This window comes from Glarea lozoyensis, assembly GCF_000409485.1.
Source record: "Glarea lozoyensis ATCC 20868 chromosome Unknown GLAREA12, whole genome shotgun sequence".
In the NCBI taxonomy this organism is placed as follows: Eukaryota; Fungi; Ascomycota; class Leotiomycetes; order Helotiales; family Helotiaceae; genus Glarea; species Glarea lozoyensis.
Genome location: NW_007360986.1, coordinates 232,868 through 253,778, shown reverse-complemented (window position 1 = coordinate 253,778; position 20,911 = coordinate 232,868). Strand labels below are relative to the sequence as shown.

General features: G+C 46.1%; 8 protein-coding genes across 8 annotated transcripts; 5 read left to right on the top strand and 3 right to left on the bottom strand.

The window, feature by feature from the left end:
- Window positions 1-407: 407 nt before the first annotated feature.
- Window positions 408-1,420, top strand: GLAREA_10557 (Ribosomal protein L19 (L19e); the record flags this gene model as incomplete). The annotated part of the gene is made up of 4 exons (XM_008079658.1): window positions 408-436; window positions 729-998; window positions 1,060-1,210; window positions 1,262-1,420. 4 exons carry the CDS (start codon window positions 408-410, stop codon window positions 1,418-1,420), a joined length of 609 nt encoding a protein of 202 aa, XP_008077849.1.
- Window positions 1,421-2,052: 632 nt separating this feature from the next.
- On the top strand, window positions 2,053-3,900 carry GLAREA_10556 (PLP-dependent transferase; the record flags this gene model as incomplete). Its single annotated transcript, XM_008079657.1, has 6 exons — window positions 2,053-2,098; window positions 2,149-2,243; window positions 2,324-2,380; window positions 2,431-2,524; window positions 2,579-2,716; window positions 2,762-3,900. The coding sequence occupies 6 exons, from the start codon at window positions 2,053-2,055 to the stop codon at window positions 3,898-3,900; spliced, it is 1,569 nt and encodes a 522-aa protein (XP_008077848.1).
- Window positions 3,901-5,165: 1,265 nt separating this feature from the next.
- Window positions 5,166-6,189, top strand: GLAREA_10555 (uncharacterized protein; the record flags this gene model as incomplete). Its single annotated transcript, XM_008079656.1, has 2 exons — window positions 5,166-5,196; window positions 5,378-6,189. 2 exons carry the CDS (start codon window positions 5,166-5,168, stop codon window positions 6,187-6,189), a joined length of 843 nt encoding a protein of 280 aa, XP_008077847.1.
- A 1,313-nt stretch (window positions 6,190-7,502) lies between these two features.
- GLAREA_10554 (Ankyrin repeat-containing protein) lies at window positions 7,503-10,915 on the bottom strand (the record flags this gene model as incomplete). The annotated part of the gene is made up of 4 exons (XM_008079655.1): window positions 7,503-10,225; window positions 10,279-10,407; window positions 10,460-10,674; window positions 10,725-10,915. 4 exons carry the CDS (start codon window positions 10,913-10,915, stop codon window positions 7,503-7,505), a joined length of 3,258 nt encoding a protein of 1,085 aa, XP_008077846.1.
- A 2,340-nt stretch (window positions 10,916-13,255) lies between these two features.
- Window positions 13,256-15,475, top strand: GLAREA_10553 (Acetyl-CoA synthetase-like protein; the record flags this gene model as incomplete). The annotated part of the gene is made up of 3 exons (XM_008079654.1): window positions 13,256-13,634; window positions 13,714-14,985; window positions 15,030-15,475. 3 exons carry the CDS (start codon window positions 13,256-13,258, stop codon window positions 15,473-15,475), a joined length of 2,097 nt encoding a protein of 698 aa, XP_008077845.1.
- Window positions 15,476-17,543: 2,068 nt separating this feature from the next.
- Window positions 17,544-18,489, bottom strand: GLAREA_10552 (NAD(P)-binding Rossmann-fold containing protein; the record flags this gene model as incomplete). The annotated part of the gene is made up of 4 exons (XM_008079653.1): window positions 17,544-18,157; window positions 18,212-18,298; window positions 18,352-18,409; window positions 18,460-18,489. 4 exons carry the CDS (start codon window positions 18,487-18,489, stop codon window positions 17,544-17,546), a joined length of 789 nt encoding a protein of 262 aa, XP_008077844.1.
- Window positions 18,490-18,882: 393 nt separating this feature from the next.
- GLAREA_10551 (S-adenosyl-L-methionine-dependent methyltransferase) lies at window positions 18,883-19,758 on the top strand (the record flags this gene model as incomplete). Its single annotated transcript, XM_008079652.1, has 2 exons — window positions 18,883-19,353; window positions 19,399-19,758. 2 exons carry the CDS (start codon window positions 18,883-18,885, stop codon window positions 19,756-19,758), a joined length of 831 nt encoding a protein of 276 aa, XP_008077843.1.
- A 44-nt stretch (window positions 19,759-19,802) lies between these two features.
- Window positions 19,803-20,720, bottom strand: GLAREA_10550 (Cysteine proteinase; the record flags this gene model as incomplete). Its single annotated transcript, XM_008079651.1, has 1 exon — window positions 19,803-20,720. One exon carries the CDS (start codon window positions 20,718-20,720, stop codon window positions 19,803-19,805), a length of 918 nt encoding a protein of 305 aa, XP_008077842.1.
- Window positions 20,721-20,911: the final 191 nt, after the last annotated feature.

Genomic DNA, 20,911 nt, shown 5'->3' with positions numbered 1-20,911 from the left:
TATGATCATGATGTGCATTTGGTGGTTTCTTCGGCGGATCAAAAATGGGGAGCGGTTAGTCTAGGAGACAAAAGTTTATGTAAAATGAAGAGTCGATATTGTGCATAGGAAATTTATGTGAGAGGGACATTTCTTCATTTTGATTCTTCTACACATGTCTGTCTTGCTCTTTTTATAGAACTGAGCACGGGTAGGCCTGATACTATAACACAAAGATTCTATATGGCTGAGTCTGGATATGTAATTGATCATTGAGAAATGTCTATGTTAAAAATAAGCCTCCGTACTTAAATACCATTGTGAATTGCTTGTATGTCGATTCCATAATGGAGTCGGACCTCGGATGTTACGCTCCGTGTTCATCCCGATTGGCTTCTAGCCGACGCTCTGATTCAAGTCCTCCCACAATGTCGAATTCAAAATTCTGGCTAAGATGGTCCGTGCTGACATTTCAGACGCTAACAACCTCTCCTCAATCGATACACGAATTCAATCCCACGGCATCGACAACTCACGACAAAAAACCCATCACGACCAGCGGAATCCGTCAAGATGTAAGCATATATTTCCACCGATACCCATTTTGATCTTGCCGTCGAATTCAATCGCTTGTTCGATTCCGTTCTTGAGTGGCGGATAGCGTCATGGATTTTCTCACGTCTCGCAACCCGAAGATCTGGAGGGCAAGAAAACAAATCAACCCAGAATGCTAATCATCCTTCTTGTAGGGTCAACCTCACCACCCAGAAGCGGCTTGCAGCCTCTGTTGTAGGCTGCGGAAAGCGCAAGATTTGGCTCGATCCTAATGAGACCAGCGAAATCTCAAATGCCAACTCCCGCCAAACCATCCGAAAGCTCGTCGCTGATGGCCTCATCATCCGCAAGCCAGTCACCATGCACTCCCGATCCCGCGCTCGCGAACTCACAGCCGCACGACGAATTGGTAGACACCGTGGTTTCGGTAAGAGGAAGGGTACAGCGGACGCCCGTATGCCAAGGTATGCATTTGAAAGAGGAGGAGATGTCGGATTTAGGGACTGGTGCTGACTCTCTTTGTAGCCAGGTCGTTTGGATGCGCCGTCTTCGTGTCCTCCGCCGTCTCCTAGTCAAGTACCGTGCGAGTGGCAAAATCGATAAACACCTTTACCACGAACTCTACCACCTCTCCAAGGGTAACACCTTCAAGCACAAGCGAGCATTAGTCGAGCACGTATGTTTTCAAATTGGATGGTAAATATTATAGATACTGATTTCGACTTAGATCCACAGGGCCAAGGCTGAGAAGGCACGCGAGAGGAACGAGAAGGAGGCTATGGATGCTAAGCGTATCAAGACCAAGGCCGCCCGTGAGAGAAAGTTGGAGAGAGCAGAGGCAAAGCACAAGGCACAGTTTGGAGAGGAAGAGGAGACCGAGAAGTAAAGGGCAAGCTTTTGTGTTGGTAGCATACGGCGTGTTTGGCAAGGTCTTAAATTTAGGCCGGTTGCTTTTACTGGTCTTTTCTTGCATTATTTCACGGTCAATGGTATCATGATCTCCAAATGAAATGAAGCAATGTGTATAAATGGTGATTGGACTTGGTGCAGGTGGTGATGAAATGCTGTTTATGAAATTGCTAAGACGTCCTTTGGTCATTCTCGCCCCAGAACTTCAAGTACGCCAAAAGAATACTTTGCTCTGAAGTGATTATCAGAAGCCCATAATATATTCTGTAGAACACGTTTTCATCGCACGCGATCATTTAACCAAATAACAATTCGTTAGTACAATCCTAGGTCGATCATAGACTTAATACTACCCCGCTGTTTGCATATCTTCAGGCCGGTGAACTTTATATTGAATAACAGCACTATATATAGCTTTTATATAGTAATATGAATTCAGAGTAGTATAACTATAGTATTTAAGTTCACACAGCTTTACTAATGATTATCAGAATAGGGCCTGAAAGCCGATATTGATTCATAAATATTTGGTAGGTGAACCGGTTATCGGGATAGAGCGCCGATAATTCTTGTGGCGGGGAAATTCCAAGACCTGGAGAAGATGACTCTATGTACTCGATTCGGCCGACGTCAGTAAATATCGCAGCACAGAACGGTCAGGTCAATCGCATCAATTTACTCGGCATCCGAAGCTGATTGAATTAGATTGCGATGTCGATGTTAAAGGGAGCTTCGAGGCTTGCTTTGAGAGGTGGTGCGAGGAGGATTGCGCCGATATGTTGTTCGAGGCGGTCGGCGTCGTCCATGACGGCGGAATCGCAGAGACATGTAGGGAAATCTTGTGGCAGATATGGGTAGATGGCTAATATACGTGTTATAGCTTTTATCTGCGGATTTGGAGCATGCAGATCCAGCTGTTTATGATATTCTTCAAAAGGTGAGTAGCTAGGCTATTTGGTATGGACATGCGGCTGACCTATATCGCAGGAAAAACATAGACAAAAGCACTTCATTAATCTTATCCCCTCCGAAAACTTCACATCGCAAGGAGTTCTAGATGCTTTAGGGAGTGTTATGCAAAGTAAGCTGAGAATGTAGAGCTGGGGAAGAGTGGCGGGACTGATCAACTTCGCAGATAAATACTCGGAAGGATATCCAGGAGCGAGATATTATGGCGGAAATGAGTTTATTGATCAATCAGAGAGGTTGTGTCAGTCTAGAGCTCTGCAGACTTTTGGATTGAAGGATACGGATTGGGGGGTTAATGTACAGCGTACGTTCGTTCATCTACCACCTTGACCGATACTGACGATAATAGCTTTGTCCGGATCGCCCGCGAACCTTTACGCATATTCTGCTCTCCTTAATACACACGATCGAATAATGGGGTTGGACTTACCACATGGTGGACATCTTTCACATGGATACCAAACTCCTACCAAGAAGATCTCGGCGATTTCAAAGTACTTCGAGACTCTACCGTACCGACTGGACGAATCGACTGGATTGATTGATTATGTCAAGCTGGAGGAAATGGCAATGTTATACAGACCGAAGCTTATTATCGCAGGGACCTCTGCGTACAGCAGACTAATCGACTACAGCAAGTTCCGCCAGGTTGCGGATAAAGTTGGGGCATACTTGTTGGCAGATATGGCACATATTTCTGGCTTGGTCGCCGCCAAAGTCATTCCTTCACCATTCGATTTCGCAGATGTCGTTACTACTACCACACATAAATCATTGCGAGGGCCAAGAGGTGCTATGATTTTCTTCCGAAGGGGTGTTAGAAGAGTTGACCCAAAGACGAAGAAGGAAGAGATTTGGGATTTGGAGAATCCTATTAATGCGTCGGTGTTCCCGGGACATCAAGGTGGACCACATAATCATACAATCACAGCTCTTGCCGTTGCACTAAAGCAAGCTCAGAGCACTGAGTTTAGAGCATACCAAGAAGCCGTTCTAGCCAATGCCAAATCCTTTGCGAAACGACTGGGAGACTCAAAGGAATCTGGTGGTCTTGGCTATACAATCGTATCTGGAGGTACCGATAACCACCTGGTTCTCGTCGACCTTAAACCCCAAGGCGTAGATGGCGCCAGAGTCGAGCGCGTCCTCGAGCTCGTCGGAGTCGCAAGCAACAAGAACACCGTCCCAGGCGACAAATCCGCCTTGAAACCCGGTGGTCTTCGAATGGGCACTCCAGCCATGACCACCCGCGGTTTCCAACCCGAAGATTTCGTCCGTGTCGCAGACGTCGTAAACCGCGCCGTCACCATCACGCAACGTCTCTCCAAAACCGCGCGAGAATCTGCGGAATCGAAGGGACGCAAGAATCCAGCGAGTGTGAAGGCGTTCCTGGAGTACCTTGGGGAGGGCGAACATGAGCGCGAGATTGTGCAGTTGAGGAGTGAGGTTGAGGAGTGGGTTGGGACGTTCTCTTTGCCATGGGAATAGACTGTGGGCGGGAAGGAAGGTTAAGTGTGTGTGATGTGTTTGTGGCATGCATTGGAGTTTGGGGTTTAGGGGACAGCGTATTTTGGGTGGGTGGATATTTTCAACAAGAACCACGATTTTTTTGAGTGTGAATTATTGGATTGGAGTGGACTTTTTTGTTTGTGTGGTACAGTGGTATGTGAGTGTCTCTTTTCTGCGTCTGCAAATATGCTCTTGGGTGCGGCGAGCCTATTTTCATCAATTGCTATTTTGCACTTCTGCACTCACGACAGCTATTACTCGAATTCATGGATTGTTGTGTATCTTTCATTATTCCGCACTACAGCGTTTATATTGCCATTTAGTCTGTTATTCGCATACTCCGTTTATCTTCTTGCACAACTATCATTATTCGAAAATTGTGGAGTGTCGCGTTGCTATATTATCTTCCTAGCTATATTTGCATGGTCATGTTTCCCTCTGCTCGTTTCTCTTAGTTGTCCCTGTTATACTTTGCTCGTTTTAGGTATCTTTTGTTATTCCCCCTAGCGCAGCGAGTTTGTTTCTATTCAGTTTATCATTATCATATTTCTATTAACCTCTTATAGGTACTACAACCATCTTATAGGTTATCCTGATTTTATAATTGTTAAATTTACATGTCTTATATTTTTTGTTAGCTTTCTTCTGTTTACTGATGTCATTTTGTACCCTTAGTGTGCTTTGCCTGTCTGGATATCTTTTAACATTTGCTGAAGCGCAGCGCGTTTTTGTTATTCAGTTCATTATTATCAATATGTCCATGAATGTATTATCCTGCATTCCCCCTCCCTTGCAATTACTACTCAAAACTTGCGCATCCTCATGTTTCTCTCTACTTCTAGAAGTTTGAGGTCATGTGCTCCCTTTCCGTTCTAGTCATCGCAGATGTCATTTTTTCCCATTGGTACGAGTCTAAACCGCACCGTTTCAGCAAAGTCTTCCGCAAGTCTTGGATCCTATCGTCACAATTTATGACGGACCTGAAATGATTTTCTTTTTAAAAGCACACATTTTTTGGATAATTTTATTCATTCTCTTAATCTTTTAACCGCCATTCAGAAACATATATTTTCTTTACTCGCTTGATTAATTCACGGATACATACTCGTCATTTCGTATTGTCGCTTGATTATTGGCGCATCTGCTTTACTGCTTTTGGATACCCTTTTGCGATTTACTGGACGAGTGTTGGGCGCTCATCATTATTTGGAAGAAGAAGCTATATTTAAGGACTGCGAAAAACAATGGATAACGAGATCATAATCCCGATTTCAAGTAAGTCTTCACACTCTCTTTACTTTGTTCTTTTCGATGCCGCTTATTGCCTCTCGGTGCTGTGTGCTCCTTCGGATCCTGGGCAGCTGAGAGTCGTCTGAGCATCACATTTAGAAGAACGGCTGAGATTTGGAATTACGTGATATAGAAGAGACAACAAGTGCTGACGATTTTATGATAGACAAATTCGATGTCCTTAGAGGATATGAAACCGAGAAGCCGGACATTATCCCTGCGATTGCTCAATGGGCTACGTCTGCAATCGAACCAGAAAGCCCAACCGCGAGCACTCAAGATGTCACACCTTTACCTTGGACAGAGATCACAACCACACCCCCGTCCGAACCAGATATTACAACAACGACAACTCAACATATGACAACTACAACCGTACCAGAAACCGGGATCCTACCATCCCCAACATCACCGCCTAACGCCATAACTACAAACCATAAAGCAGAATCCACCTCCTCAACCTCAACAATCAACCCCATAGCCCTCGCGCGCGCTCGAGCCGCGAAACTACCTTCCTGGGACGTATGCGCGCACCCTTACGACCCTACGGATCCCGACGGTTTGAAAATCATCTACGACCCCGAACGTCCGCTCTGGACGGTCAAAGACGAGAAGCGCTCCCGAGCAAGGGTTGAACGGTGGTTAGACGCCGTAGTAATGGGGCATGACAGAATGGAAGGCGTGATGGGCGGGTTGCTAGGGCGGGTTTTGAATGACAGGGCGTGGCGAGAGGTGGATCGGATCACGAGAGAGGATTGCGGGAAGGCGGAACAGGAGGAGTATGAGAGGATAGGTCGGAACTGGTGTTGGGTTTGTGAGGAGTGGGAGGATGCGAGGGAGAAGAGGGGGTGGATGGAGCGCGGGTGGAGTGGGAAGTGGGTTGAGGTTGAGGGGCATAGGGATGAGTTGTGGGTTAAGAAGAGTGAGTGGGGGTGTGAGGAGGTGGAGAGGGTGCAGATTATTAGGGGGGGTTGGTGATGGAGGTGGTGATTTCAGGAGTATGGAGTTGGTTTTGGCTTTGTGTTGGTGTTAGGAGTTTGGTGTTGGGAGGAATATACCTATTCAGTTGTCTACCGATTTGAGTTTGATTAACTATGTCTGGGCTCAATCATCAATCATCAATAACAATTTATTAAATCTATACACAGCTAAGATTGTCTGAATAACTTTTACTAGTACATTGATAAAACAACCACTAACCTCCAACCTCCTCACCTCTCTGTCAAACTATACTCCATTTCGCATCCTAGACTCCGTCACTCTTAAACCCAATAAAACCCATCTCTAGTAATATAAGAATATCGAGACAATCTACATCGTATTCGAAATCTTGAGCCGGAAGCGTTCACACTAATATGTCACAAATGACCTGCGCAACTCAGAGGAGTTTTGGTGGAGGAAGCCTTCTTGAGCTGACACGATATCTTATATTCTATGTCTTCTTTTGTGAGCTTTAGATATCCTTAGGCAGGAGGATCCCAAAGAGGCTGAGGTTAAAAGCTTCGGTGATTTAGTAACTAAGCGGCTTTACTAATTTATACTTGAGTTGGGGAAGGCTTGAAAATAGAGAATAAGGCAAATATGTTAACAATGTAAACCTTTGTTATATTTGTGGTACTGTCAACGATATACTGTTTCTAAAGTAGAGATGCTTTTTACCAGTGTAAATCGGGACGAGCTTTTTATAGTAACTGCGACAGGAATATAGAAATTAAAGAGAAGAAGGCGAGAAATGAAGAAAGCTGAACACCATGATTTTAATAATGTTCTGTAAACCAATTGTCTATTTCACATAACTACACTCCACCAAGAATCTGCCCGGCGAGCGTTCGCCAACTAAACAAATCACCATAAGTCAAATCAACTGAATACCATATCCCAACTAAAATGGCAAGAGAACCATTCCAGGTTCTCTCGATATTTGAACTAATGAAAGAGACTTTCAGATCGAAGTTCGAACACTCGAGTCAGATATTCATTCTTGTTGGACGCTTGAGGCTTGGAGATTCGTCACGCAGTCTTACTACTATGCTTGCTAGAACTTGTTTCTTTTCCGCTTCGGCGCTTTTGCAGCGACTCTGAGGGTTTGCCCCCCATAAATGAAAACTAATTTTGGATTCCAGCTGCATAGATGTTGAATCAGATGCATTACGCCCTTGAAAATGTTCCGGGTTCGGAGGGTTGGCCGGATAGTATTCTCAGTCCGATTTCTCATCGGAATCACTGTCTGAATCACTGTCTGAATCACTACCCGAATCACTATCCGAATTCCACTCTGGTTCTGAATGTCACTATACTCCTTCATTTGCCTTTGCCGTCATTTCTTTCTTAATCATATCTGCAATGACCCAAAAATTTCCTATCTCAGCGAGTTTTACAGCACTTTTCGAAGGCTGCGCACCGGCGTTCAACAGAAGTTGGACCATGTCAAGTCGACCATTTTCAGCAGCACCTTCAAGAGCTGTACGTCCAAAGTTTGCTGAGGCCGCAGCGTTAGGATCTGCACCATGTTCAAGAAGAAGATGGGTTATGTTAAGGTATCCTCTAAATGCTGCACCTTGTATTGCTGTACACCAAGGCAAATCAGTGGACGTGGCATTTACGTCTGCTCCATTCTTCAACAGATAGTTGATGACTGCTAGATTGGGATGTTGGCGGGACGTTGCCCACTGAAGGGCTGTTCCAAACACACCCCCTGCAGCAGGTGTATTGATGTCTGTCCCCTTTTCGACCAGAAGCTGAATTACTTCCAAGCTTTTCCCTTCACAGATAGCACTTTCCAAGACTGTAATATAGCAGTTACGGGCGTTCACGTTCGCTCCTCTAGCCAGCAAAAGCCGAATTAGAGCAGTAGTTTCATGCTCTTCTCTACTCCATTGGTCCCCCTTCACAGCTAGTAGAAGAGCCGTGCCAAACTCAGAACCGTCACCAGTATTAATGTTTGCGCCACGATTCAGCAACAATTGAGCCATGTCAAATTGTCCTTTGATAACAGCGATTTGAAGAGCTGTTGGTGAATTATAATCGCAGTGCCTCATGTTGACTTCGCAGCCTTGAGATATTAATTGCTTCGCTAATTCGACCTGATTATATGCCAGCGCGATTTCTAGGGCAGAATGATTGCAAACTGGACCTCTTTGATTGATGTTCTCCCCTGAAAGCTCTAAGAATATACGGAGTACGGATCTGGCAAGGCAAGACATTCGTGCGTTATTACCATGTTCTCGGTAGCCAAAGTAAACTTCGTTCTCCAAGTCGGGAAAGAAGTCGAGGATATGTGGAAGATCAACTCCTTCAAAGAGCAATCTCTTCACCTTTTTACTATCGCCTCTTATAAGTGCAAGGGCAATCTCGAAGATATAATGGCTTCGACTCAATCTTGCTGGGCAAGAGCATGCTCCATTGTCCCTGAGCAGGAGGCAGATCTCGCTGCTACCCAGACGAGTGGCTATTTCTAGCGCATTTGTCCCATACTCCGAAATAACGGGTGCGTTAATGAGGACAGATTTTGAAAGTAAAATTCGAACGATCTCGATATGGTCACCCTCGATAGCGGCAGCTAGGGCTGTGGAAGGAAAGCAAGAAAACCCCGCAACCGCAGGCGGAGCGCCTATACGACTTTTCCACACGTGGTTCAACACGTCCTTGTCAGCTATCTCAGACAGCGAGAAGCTAGCATTGACATCCGCACCTGCCGCAATCAAGAGCTGGACGATATCAACGTGGCCCGCCTTAGCAGCATCTCTAAGTGGAGCCCATCTGCAAATGCCTGTCTGCAAAGCTAGTTTTCCGGTAGCAGTCTCGGTTATGGCAGACACAATCTCTGTTAAACCATTCCGTGCGGCGTATTGTAGCTCTGATGGATTAAAGTCCGCAGAATAACAATACTCCATAATGTCCATTGAGCATCTACCGTCAGAAATGACACAACCGATTTCATGGTTAGTGAGGATTGCCCCACGCCGAAGTAGAAATCTGACCATTCCAACGTTGTTTCTTTCTACAGCAAGAAAAAGGAACGACATTTCGCGCCCCACTCTTGTTATGTCCCTCGCTCTCAAGTTAGGATCAAAACAGGCCCCTTCATCAAGGAGAATTTGTGCTAACTCAAGGTTTCCTCTGCCGACTGCTTCACGTACAGCGGTAGTGCTTGAAAGAACGCCATATTGCGCATTGACATCTGCCCCGGCTTTCAGAAGCATCTTAACAATCTGTATGTTTGTAGCAGCACTAAGAAATGTGCAGGGCGTATGTCCGTCTGATATGGGAAAATTTGGATCCATGCCATTATCCAAAAAGGACTCAACGACCCTGACAGCGCCAAGTCTGACCGCTGTCAACATTATTTGTCGCTGACGTCTGCTGCTCATAGAACGCAATTCGTAGACATCAACGAGAGATTGTAAGGTATTTTCGGTGCACCATGGGCCTTGAAGCAAATCATCTAGGCAAGCTTGCATTGAAAGCGCCTTTGCTGAAAAAGGGTTCCGCTGGGAACTTAAAGCTTCATTAATGATCCATTCGCCAAGTCGTTGTTTGAGTCCGCTTGAGTCATACTTAAGCATGCCATTAGAACAAAAGTAGACAGCAAATCCAACAAGATGATTGAAGGATTCTGTGTCCGAAGGTCCGAGGAGCGTCCCAAGCCATTTCTCAACTTCTCCCGAGTGCCTTGATAACATGTAAGGTTCGATTATCCGGCAAGCAAGGTCATGGTCAAGATTATTGCAACCGACGGAGTGTTCAGTCAAGCCCATGATCATATTGAGCGACATCTTACCAGTATACGGAATTGGAACTTGCGTTGAAATACTGGTGAGGGCGTTGCTTGCCGACTCGTCCCAAGGTGCCCAATCATCAGAAAACAATGAATTTATGGAGTCACTATTGTCAATGAGAGACGATGATGTAACGAAGTCTGATGGTGCATCAACATATCGAGGATCATGGGTCCAGGGAGCCAATGATTGACCGTTGGCAGATTTTAGGAGGTGTGCCGCTAGAGAAAACGATTCTAAAACACCTTATCAGCAGGCACCTGGGAAGCAATAGTCATTACTGTCGTACCAGAACAGAACATATCCATCACTTTGAAGCCCGGAAGGTTGATGATGTCAGTCATGATGGGGATGTGCTTCCCAGCAATTGGAGGGGGCGTGTAAATTGAGACTCCTTCAGGTGTTGGTCGTCTAAAATCTGCCAGTCCTTAGTTAAGACTCATTGACAGGCTGTCAATCATTGGACGCACATGAAGATTTGATTTTTTTGATTTCGGATAAGGTGAATCTGCTTTCTGCCTTGATCAACCTTTCGTTCGACAAAATACTACCATTCAGGGCGATATGGCTGTCTTTGTTGTGTTGATGTCGAAAGTTCCGTTTGGAAAGAACTATTTTCATCTCATCATTCACCAGGTTTTTCCTAAAACCCCAATGCTTGAATCTTCTCTCATACTGGTTCTTACTGAGATTATTAGCAATTCAACGGAGCCCCTATGGACGACCCGGACTTACGTGGCGATGAAGTTGTGCTCCTTCTCCATATATTCAAGCAAGTTTGAGATGTTTTTGATTTTCTTTCCCAACGGTCTGCTTTGATTTAAAAATGATTCTCTGGCATAATACTCTCTGAACAAATCTCTGTGAGCATTCCATTCCTCCTCCGAAGGTGCATTTGCAGCTTCTCTATTTCTCTTGTTGTTCATCTTGCCTAGCGCGTTGTCGATGATGCTGCGAATTATGGTAAATGTATGCCAGACTGTTAAAAGACAATCATAATACTTCGAGAGGACGAGAGATTTGGTAGTATATGTAGGAGGCTCGCATCTTTGATGTCAGGAAATCGAACGATTGTCATTGGCCGTATGGTCATGAACAGCCTCAGGTGTAGAGTGAGTCTCATTGGTATTTTCCAAAATCTTACAGCCTCAAACCATGCGTCAGCTAATCAGGCATACTGTCACTCGCGGAGGGCCGTGGCTTGCATGAGGCCCATCCGGATGTTCGAAATTCGAACATCGAATGCCACCGTGGAATCTGACTGACGCGACATGATGGTTGGTTGCAACGATCGCGATGAAGAAGTTGTAATTGAAAGTATTCTAGATCAGACAACGATGTTTCAATTGGAGCAGGAAACGAAGAATACCTAGGTAGTTTGCAAGTACAACGTGCGACACGAGATGTCGAGTAAATGAAGCTAAACCGATTAAAGACGTCACGTTTCGCTGATTCTAGGGGATTAATGATTACCAAATAAGTTCCAACTACAAAGTTTAAAATCCGTTATAAACTGTTCCCTTACATAAAATGGGCAAGAATTGTTCTCTAAAAATAAAATAAAAAGATCTACACGAATGTGGGCAAGAGTGCCATACCTGTCACGTGGGCTTCATTCAACTAGACAGCTCAGTCATTGTCCTATCTTTACCAAATCCCAAACAGCAACATTTTCCACCAAGCGCTTTTCTACGAACACAAATAAACCATTGCATGGCATTCAATCACTATTTACTGCATCTTGGACATTGTGACCCTGCAAAAGGGGTTGGCTCGCTTAAGTCTGCCGCCAAAACTTGGCCGTTCCACCCCACTTTTGCGGTGTTTCCTTGATATTGTAAATTAACAAAAATTCTTCAACAAATCGAGGACAGATGGCCGAGCGGTTAAGGCGGTAGACTCAAGCGTGCTTGCACAGTTTGGCAGACTTAGTCTGCTCGTATTCTACTAGAGAAATCTGCGGGGGTTCGAATCCCCCTCTGTTCAAACTTTCTTCACTAAAATGTATCTTCACTTTAGAGGATAACATCTCCATTTTTTGGCTTTTGCCTCGGTGTACATCAACTTACCGTAGGATAGATGGCCGTGTGGTTAATTCTACAATTACTTGTAACTTAGCAGATTCAACCCGTTAGAATTCTCATAGGCCAACCTGCGGGGTTTCTTGACAGCTGCGACTACGTTTGCATTCATTATGCTCGCGGGTTGTGAGTGCAACCATTTCTTTTTTGGATCTGAGGGGCCGAAAAAACTGTGCTACATTAAGCGAGCAATCTGGATGAGGATAAGCTCAACCCACAGATTTCTTATGGATCTGTATATAATAAACCAATGAGTGAACGTATTTGGCCAGTTCAACGATTGTACTGCTGTAAGCCTTTGAGGTTACTATCGAGCAGACATTTACAAAGAAGTGAGTCCAAGTCGGAGGCGACATGTTGTAATTGGAACGCGAGAGTCAATCAAGCAATTTACGCGTTATACGAAATTTCATTAATTGTTTGACTAAATCTAACGTTTTCCCGTGCACATTGAAAGCTAATGAGGTTGAAAACAAATGTTTGAGTAATTGGTAAGTAAGGCCCATTAATGATTCAGTCTTGAAACTTATGTTCTAGTCGCCAATCATTACAATCCAATTTTTTTCACTGTACCTTTCCAAGAAGTTCCTCATGGCATGGAGACTGATGATTTTCAATTGTCTAGAACACTTGCACCTGAATCCGACATTTTTCTGAAACAAGAAAATATGAAAATACGGAACGTTTCTTTACTGATCCTCGTTTCTTTTTACAAACATCACTCTTTTCTTCTTCACAAAGCGATATATAAAGTATTCGGGTATTAAATAGGGGAAGCGACTCCGGAGATCGGGTCAACGGCGGAGCTTAGGGGTAACCGAGCTTGGTGTTCTGGGGATGAAAATGCGGGGAAATTGAGCAACATCATTGGATTCCTTACAATCGCAACTGCGTCAAGCAGCATGGCATTCACACTACTTAGGGTGTCAGAGCTCAAGCTCCCCTGGTATATATAGCTTGGAGCGTCGAAATAAATCTTTCAGGTAATTCTGCTGTTACCGTTACCAGACATTTCCTTACCGTTGTTGTACCTTTCTTCCTGCAAGTTACACAGGACATATATATTACGCTCTCTCACCCTTTCCCCGGGTCACATCTCCTGAGTCTTTCACTTACACAGAGCCATATCACCTTCAATTACACACTAGATCCCATACTCCCTCACCAATCACCAAATACACCACCATGTCAACCCATCCCCAAGACGAAGTCCAAGACCACTCCCTCACCGACCCCGAATCCTTCTGGGCAGAGCAAGCCTCCCACCTCTCCTGGCACAAGAAGCCTACCAAGACCCTTACACGAGTCAAGAAATCCCTCAGGTCCGGTGTCAAGCACGACCACTGGGAATGGTTTCAGGGCGGAGAGATCTCGACATGCTTCAATTGCGTGGATAGACATGTGTTGGCGGGGAATGGAGACCAGACAGCTATTATATGGGATAGTCCGGTGACGAAAACGAAGCAGAAGTATACGTATAAACAATTACTAGATGAGGTTGAGGTTTTTGCGGGGGTTCTGAGGGATGAGGGGGTGAAGAAGGGGGATGTTGTGTTAGTTTATAGTAAGTACATATTTCAATGATGCATTCAGGAACTGGACGTACGAAAATAAGGATATATATAACTAACGTAGGTCTGTAGTGCCCATGATACCCGCCGCATTGATCGGAATTCTAGCAGTCTCACGCCTCGGCGCAATACACGCTGTAGTCTTCGGTGGCTTTGCTCCAGCATCCCTAGCACAACGCATCGAAGCCTCAAAACCAGTAGCAATACTCACTGCCTCATGCGGTATCGATGGCGCAAAACCTCCTACCTCATACAAACCATTCATCACAGAAGCAATTGGCATATCATCACACAAACCAAGCAAAACGATCATCTGGCAAAGAGACGAGCTTCGGTGGGATAATGTGGATAAACCAAATGGATATAGAAACTGGCAGCGTCTGGTACATAGTGGACGTGCTAGAGGCTTGAAAGTCGAGTGTGTCCCGGTGAAATCAAGTGATGGGGTATATATAATTTACACTTCCGGCACCACCGGGTTACCCAAGGGAGTGCTTCGAGAAGCAGGTGGTCATGCAGTTGGTCTGCATTTATCGATTAGCTATCTATTCGGTATACACGGACCTGGCGATGTCATGTTCTGCGCTTCGGATATTGGATGGGTAGTTGGCCATTCCTATATTTTATACGCACCTCTACTTGCGGGAGCCGCGACAGTTCTATTCGAAGGAAAACCAGTTGGAACACCAGATGCTGGTACATTCTGGCGTATTCTGGAAGAATACAAAGTCAACACACTTTTCACAGCGCCGACTGCGCTACGTGCTATCCGTCGGGATGATCCAGAGAACAAATTGTTCAAGGAAAGAGGTGAGCGGGGTGGGCTAAGGTCTTTGCAAGCGCTGTTTTTGGCGGGCGAACGATCTGAACCGAGTATTGTTACCATGTATCAAGACTTACTAGAGAAATATGGCAAGCAAGGTGCGAAAGTCATTGATAACTGGTGGTCCTCAGAATCTGGTTCCCCAATATCTGGAATAGCACTTGTACCTCACGCTGGAAAAGACCGCTACACGACAGAGCGAGGAGTTGAAAGTTTGGCCATAAAACCTGGTAGTGCCGGAAAAGCCATGCCTGGCTTTGACGTCCGAGTCGTGGATGACTCCGGCAAAGAAGTCGAGAAAGGGAATATGGGTAACATCGTTATGGGTATGCCATTGGCACCAACAGGATTCCGAACTCTCTGGGAAGACGAAGAAAGGTTTTATAAAGGATATCTGAAACGATTTGATGGGAAGTGGATTGACACAGGCGATGCGGGAATGATCGATACAGACGGGTATATTCACGTTATGTCCAGATCCGACGATATCATTAATGTAGCTGCCCATAGATTCAGCACTGGTAAGGTCCCTCTCACACTGCTTTTCAACTCCTAACAACCCCAGGTTCAATCGAACAAGCAATCTCCTCCCACCCCCAAATAGCCGAATGCTGCGTCGTCGGCATCCCCGACTCCCTCAAAGGCCACCTCCCCTTCGCATTCATAACCCTCTCCACGCCCTCCCACCCCATCTCCGCCATTCCCTCCCCAACTCTCTTCGCCGAAGTCCAGAAGCTCGTACGCACGCAAATAGGCGCCATTGCCTCCCTCGGCGGCATGATCCAGGGAAAAGGCATGATCCCCAAAACGCGTTCAGGAAAGACATTGCGTAGAGTGCTGAGGGAACTGGTGGAAAACGCGGTGCATGGTGAGTTTGAGAAGGAAGTGCAAGTCCCGGCCACCGTGGAGGATGCGGCTGTTGTTGGGGTTGCGAAAGAGAAGATTGAAGAGTATTTTAGGGAGAAGGGTGGGGAGATTCATAGGGCTACGGAGGGACGGGCGATGTTGTGAGGGGTTTGGGGGTTGGCGTTTGAGGTTGAGGATAGAGGTAGATTTGTTTAGGGTGTCTGTGGAGTTTGAAGGCGTTTTGCGCAATACTAGGTCTCTGTTGAGTCTTGAAAAGAGATGATAATTGGCAGCCAGTATGGTCCATCCTTTTCGTAGGCAAACTTTCACGTGATGGACTGATATTGTCATGCTGGACACAAGTACGAAAATGTATGTTTATTCGATCAGTTGGACCCAATATTATATTTCATCAATTCATTCAAAGGAACGTTTATGTTTTGTCCCTGATTTTTAGTAAGTAAGTACGATAAGTTTCGACTCTATTCGTAAGTCATGGGGACAGTCCACGCGACTGCCATTCGTAGAGTCTACCACGACATCAACTAGAGCAACCAAAAGTGAAACCCTCGTAGTTCGCCTTCTTTTCACTTTCTTCTATTTCCGCAACTGTGATTTTAACCAAAACTCATCACAACACCAAGGAAACCATGGTCTCTGAATCCAGCAAGAACTTGTGGTCTTCGACACGCGGCGGACGAATGAATAGATCGAGTACATTCTTACCCGATGAGGTACGTGTCGTTTAAAAGCGATGTTCCAACGCAATCGACAAATTATGTATATTTTGTCTAGAAGATCCCGGAATTTAGGACGATAAATCGATATCGATCTCATCGTCCTCTGGTCCTTGTCGATGACCTTGTTGCAGCTCGATACGTTGGAGCAGCCCGAGGAACTGGAGGCACTACTCGTCAAATTAACAACCACAAGAACCCAAACCATCGCCTTCGTGCGATGGCGAGATCGCGTTATCTTCATTACGAGTTCACGGAAGGTTTCTACAGAGAACGTAGCCTGCAACATTTATCCGAAGTGAACGTACGAGGACCCGAAAACTTGGTGTCTATTTATCGAGCCTATCTTTATGATAGTATTGCAGCCTTCCCGACGGGAGATAGTTCATCGGGATGTTCCCCGATTTCACGAAATGTAGCTGAGTGATATTGGAATCTCCAGATAGGATTGCCCGAATGGCGTCTATTCGAAAGTTTGAAGGGTGCGGGCGAGAAGAGACTTGCCGAGACTCGGAAAGTGGTTAGGATGGTTCGTGGATGAGACCGGGAGATGTCAAGCAGATGTGAGGGTGTGAGAGTTAAATAAGGGGGAGAGGCAAGCTTGCCTATATCGAAGTGTTTAGTCTGGCTGCTTCGAAGGATATCATCGACAAAATTGGGTGTTGGGATGAACAATCCATCACGGCAACTCTCAACATCGCGGAACGAGTCCTCATCCGCATTCTTACATTAGAGTCGGAAGCCACTAGGATGAAGCCGAAGAGGCCATGAGATTAGGGATCTGTGTTAGCGGTGTCAATCACTCGTCGATTAATTCAATGATGGATGAGGGGAGGAGCAGATCAACTCCGATGAGTTTCACACGGATCTATGCGAGAAAAGAATTATTAAGGCAAGAAACCGGGTAGAAACTACTAAACCATCAACCATCAAGCCTTGAAATACCACCCATACACCAAGAAACTCTTAGAGGCCGTTGAGGTTGAAGGGAAGTTCCTCTTTTCGGAGAAAAAGTAAAAGTTGTCAGATACTGGCGAGAATAAATTCGAACAACTAATCGAAAAATGAAAAAGATAGGGAAGTGCTATTGTCGACCGCCGTACCACTTGAGAAGGTGCTTGCCGGAGGAAAAGTAAGGGGTGTAGAAGGATAAATTGTATTAGTTAGTTGATAGGTTGAGGTAATATGGTTATTTCCTTAGATACTTTGGGGTATTTGACTTGTGAATTGGAATATGTTGAGTTTGGTTGAGATGAGATATGTGATATGGAAGTACCTTGTGTGAATTTGGGGATGGATGAGGTTTTTATAGAGTTCTCTAATCACTTGGAGAAATATGGTATAGTCTGGCATTTTCTTTTAGCGATTTTTTCATTTCAACGATTGTTTTGATAGATTGATACGTATACCGTCGATTGTTATGAGTAAGTGTCGTTCATTTGAGCAACCCTCCCAGTAGTAACACATATATCTACACCCAACCGACCCATACCCTTCTACAACTTCGAACCCACCAAACTCCCCCCATCCAAAGCAATCGTCGCACCATTAACATAACTCCCCGCCCTACTCGCCAAAAACAAACACGCTCCCGCCACATCCTCCGGACTCCCAATCCTCCCCAGCGGAATCCCGCTCACAATCTCCTCCTTAAAATTCTTCAACGTCGCCGCCATCATCTTACTCTCAAACGGCCCACACGCCAGCGTGTTCGACGTGATATTCCGCTTCCCTAGATGATTCGCTAGCACGCGACTCAGCTGATGTAACCCCGCTTTGCTCGCGCTGTAACTGAACGTCTCGAGCGCCGGCACGCGCAGCCCGTCGACGGAGCCGATGTTGATTACACGCGCAGGGTCGCCGGGCGAGGCGCCGGCTTCGAGGAGTGGTGTTACGCCCTGCGTGATGGTGAAGACGCGAGTCAAATTGAGGGTGAGGACCCGCGTCCAGGCTGTGTCGGGGAATTCGTCGTACGGGGCGCCCCAGTTGGAACCGCTGTTGTTGACGAGGATGTGGAGTTTTGATTCCAGGGTTTTGAGCTTGTTAATCATGCGCGTGCAGTCTTCGAGTTTGTAGAAGTCGGCGGGGATGGAGTGCGCGGTGCCTTTTCCTGGGGGGGTGTTAGTGAGGTGGGATAGGGAGAAGGGGAGGAGGGGAGAGGTACCGAGGGCGTTGAGTTCTTTGCAGGCTTGTTCGCAGGCTGAGGCGTCGCGGGAGGAGATGTAGACTTTGGCGCCGTTTGCTACGAAGCCTGGGAGTGTTAACATATGGTCATAAGGGAGATGAACTGGGAGTTGTGCTTACCTTCTGAAATCATACGCCCAATTCCCTTTGCGCCGCCGGTGACCAGCACCACTTTGTCCTGATGAACCAATCAACCTGCTGAATCTCGCAGATTCCAGACTCTCTTACCTTGACATTGAATAAACTTGCTGAATCCATTTTGAATAAAGATGTTGTTACAAGCAAAGAAAGATGGAGAGTCGAGGAAACAGTCGATTGCCGAGACCTGGGGAAGCTTTGAGCCGAGGCACGACGAGGGTAGTGAGCAGGGTACCGTGGTGCGCAGTGACGGACAGTCTCAAAACTCCTTGACAAGGATTATCAACCATATACCAAAATCATAAACGCATCTACAACAAGAGTGAGCAAAGCCAAGCAAAGCCACCAGAGAATCAATCTTCCTACTAATTAAAAACATCCATAATCCTTGCACCTCTTTTCCTATAAGTAAAGCGTTAAGTATCGATCCCGCTACCCCTTCGCACTCAAAGCTATCTACAGCTACCCCTCCAACCCCACCACCACCTCTCTACACTTTTACACACCACAAACATGTCTCAAGACCAACCCACCGACGCCCGCGCCGCTCTCCTCTCGCACTTCTCCATCCCATCAGACGAACACGCCAAAAAATGGGACGATCTCTGGGGTGCAAATTTTCTGCCCTGGGATAAAGGGTTTCCGAACCCGGCGCTCGTGGACCTGCTTTCGGAGCGCAAGGACGTATTGCCGGCGGCTGTTGAGGGGAGGAAGTTGAGGGCGTTGGTGCCGGGGTGTGGGAAGGGGTATGATGTGTTGTTGTTGAAGGCGTTTGGGTATGAGGCGTATGGGTTGGAGGTTTCGGGGAGGGCGCTGGAGGGGGCGAGGGAGGTTGAGAAGGGGGTGGGTGGGGAGGATCAAGAGGTTTATAGGAGTAGAGGGGGGGAGGGGAGTGTGAAGTGGGTTGAGGGGAATTTTTTTAGGGATGGGTTTTTGGAACAGGTTGAGGGGGAGGGGAAGTTTGATTTGATTTATGATCATACTGTAAGTGGTTTTGTAATATATTTGATTCCGACTGACGGTAACCAGTTTTTGTCTGCTCTACCACCATCTATGAGAGCTGCTTGGTCGAAGCGCGTTGTGGAACTTCTTGCTCCACAGGGGAGAATAGTCTGTCTCGAGTTCCCTACGTACAAACCACATTCGACTGGAGGTCCGCCATGGGCTCTTCCTCCCAAGGTGTATGTGGCTCATCTTTCGAGGCCGGGAGAAGACCTTCCTTATCACGAGGAGGAAGGACTACAGGAGTCCAAGCTGGGTGAGCCAAGTAAGACTGGATTGAAGCGTGTTGCGCATTTCCAACCTAAAAGGACTCATAATGTCGGATATAGCAAAGACGGCAAGGTCACTGATTGGGTATCAGTTTGGGCGCATCCAGATGCCCAGTAGCCAAGAACTGTGTAATAATAGACTGTTTGCTTCCAAATATGACCTCAAGGAGCTTTTCGAAGAGAGTTATAGTGCTCTCCCAACCCAAAGCCATGTCGATAATATGCCAACCAAATCTTTTCTGGTTCGGATGTACCTTCTAGTCCAGGTTCTATTACCTGAGAGCCACCAGTTTGAAGAACTGAGATTTCCACATTGTACGTTTTCGCCAGAGCCAGTAATTCGAAATGACCACCCCACTCCGCTGTGTCTCGAATCTTGGTGACATATTGATCCAGTGGCTCATCCAAAAACCCAGCAAAATCGTCTGGATGTCCCTCAATATACTTTGCGGCAGCCTTTCTGACAACCTTATAACGCTGGTCTTCTTTCAAATCTGCCTCTCTATCCGAATCAAGTGATATGCCGACCTGTGACAGCTGATCCGCGACGGCGGAGAACAAGCAATGCCCATCTGGTCGTATCGTCTTTTCCACTAAGCCTTTCGCACTGAGTTCTTCGAGCATCTGTTTTCGTTCGATTGCTTTTGGATCTGGCTGGCTTTTAGCCTCCTCTTTTGCTTCTGCTACTGCGGCTTCTTGTTCTGCAGCGCGTTTTGCCAGTCGTTCCTTTGCTCGATTTCGTTTCTTGGGCTGGCCATTTTCCGAAGCAGGTTCTGAAATCGAAGACTTTTCGAGGGTATTGGTGACGCCTTTGATCCCTTCTGCAGCTTCCGGAGGTGCGACATCGTTCGCAGAATCGTCTGACTCGGAATCTTCGACTTGTTCAGCGGTGGTATTGCCATTCAATGTGCCTCGTTCTATTTCTTGTCGTTCCTTCAGCTGTCTCTCAAGATCTTCGCATTCGCTATTAACACCCTTTCGAGTTTTCTTCGTTGCCCCTTTTTTTTTCTGTGTAATTCTTGCCTGCAAATCTTTCTGCTCTTTGCGATGGCGAGTTTGTAGCTCCTCGAGAGACTCCATGGTCAGGTTGGAATGGATTGTCGGAACCAGTGGACAGGCACTTGAAGGGTACTAGTATTTAGCAAATTCAACAAAAGGTCTACTAGAAACCTTGCTTTATTCCATGCAAAATGAATCAATACGACGTATTTGAGACCATGTGTTGCACATTGTGGTGGGGTCGTTTGGTGTTTTAGAAATTCTGACGTCCC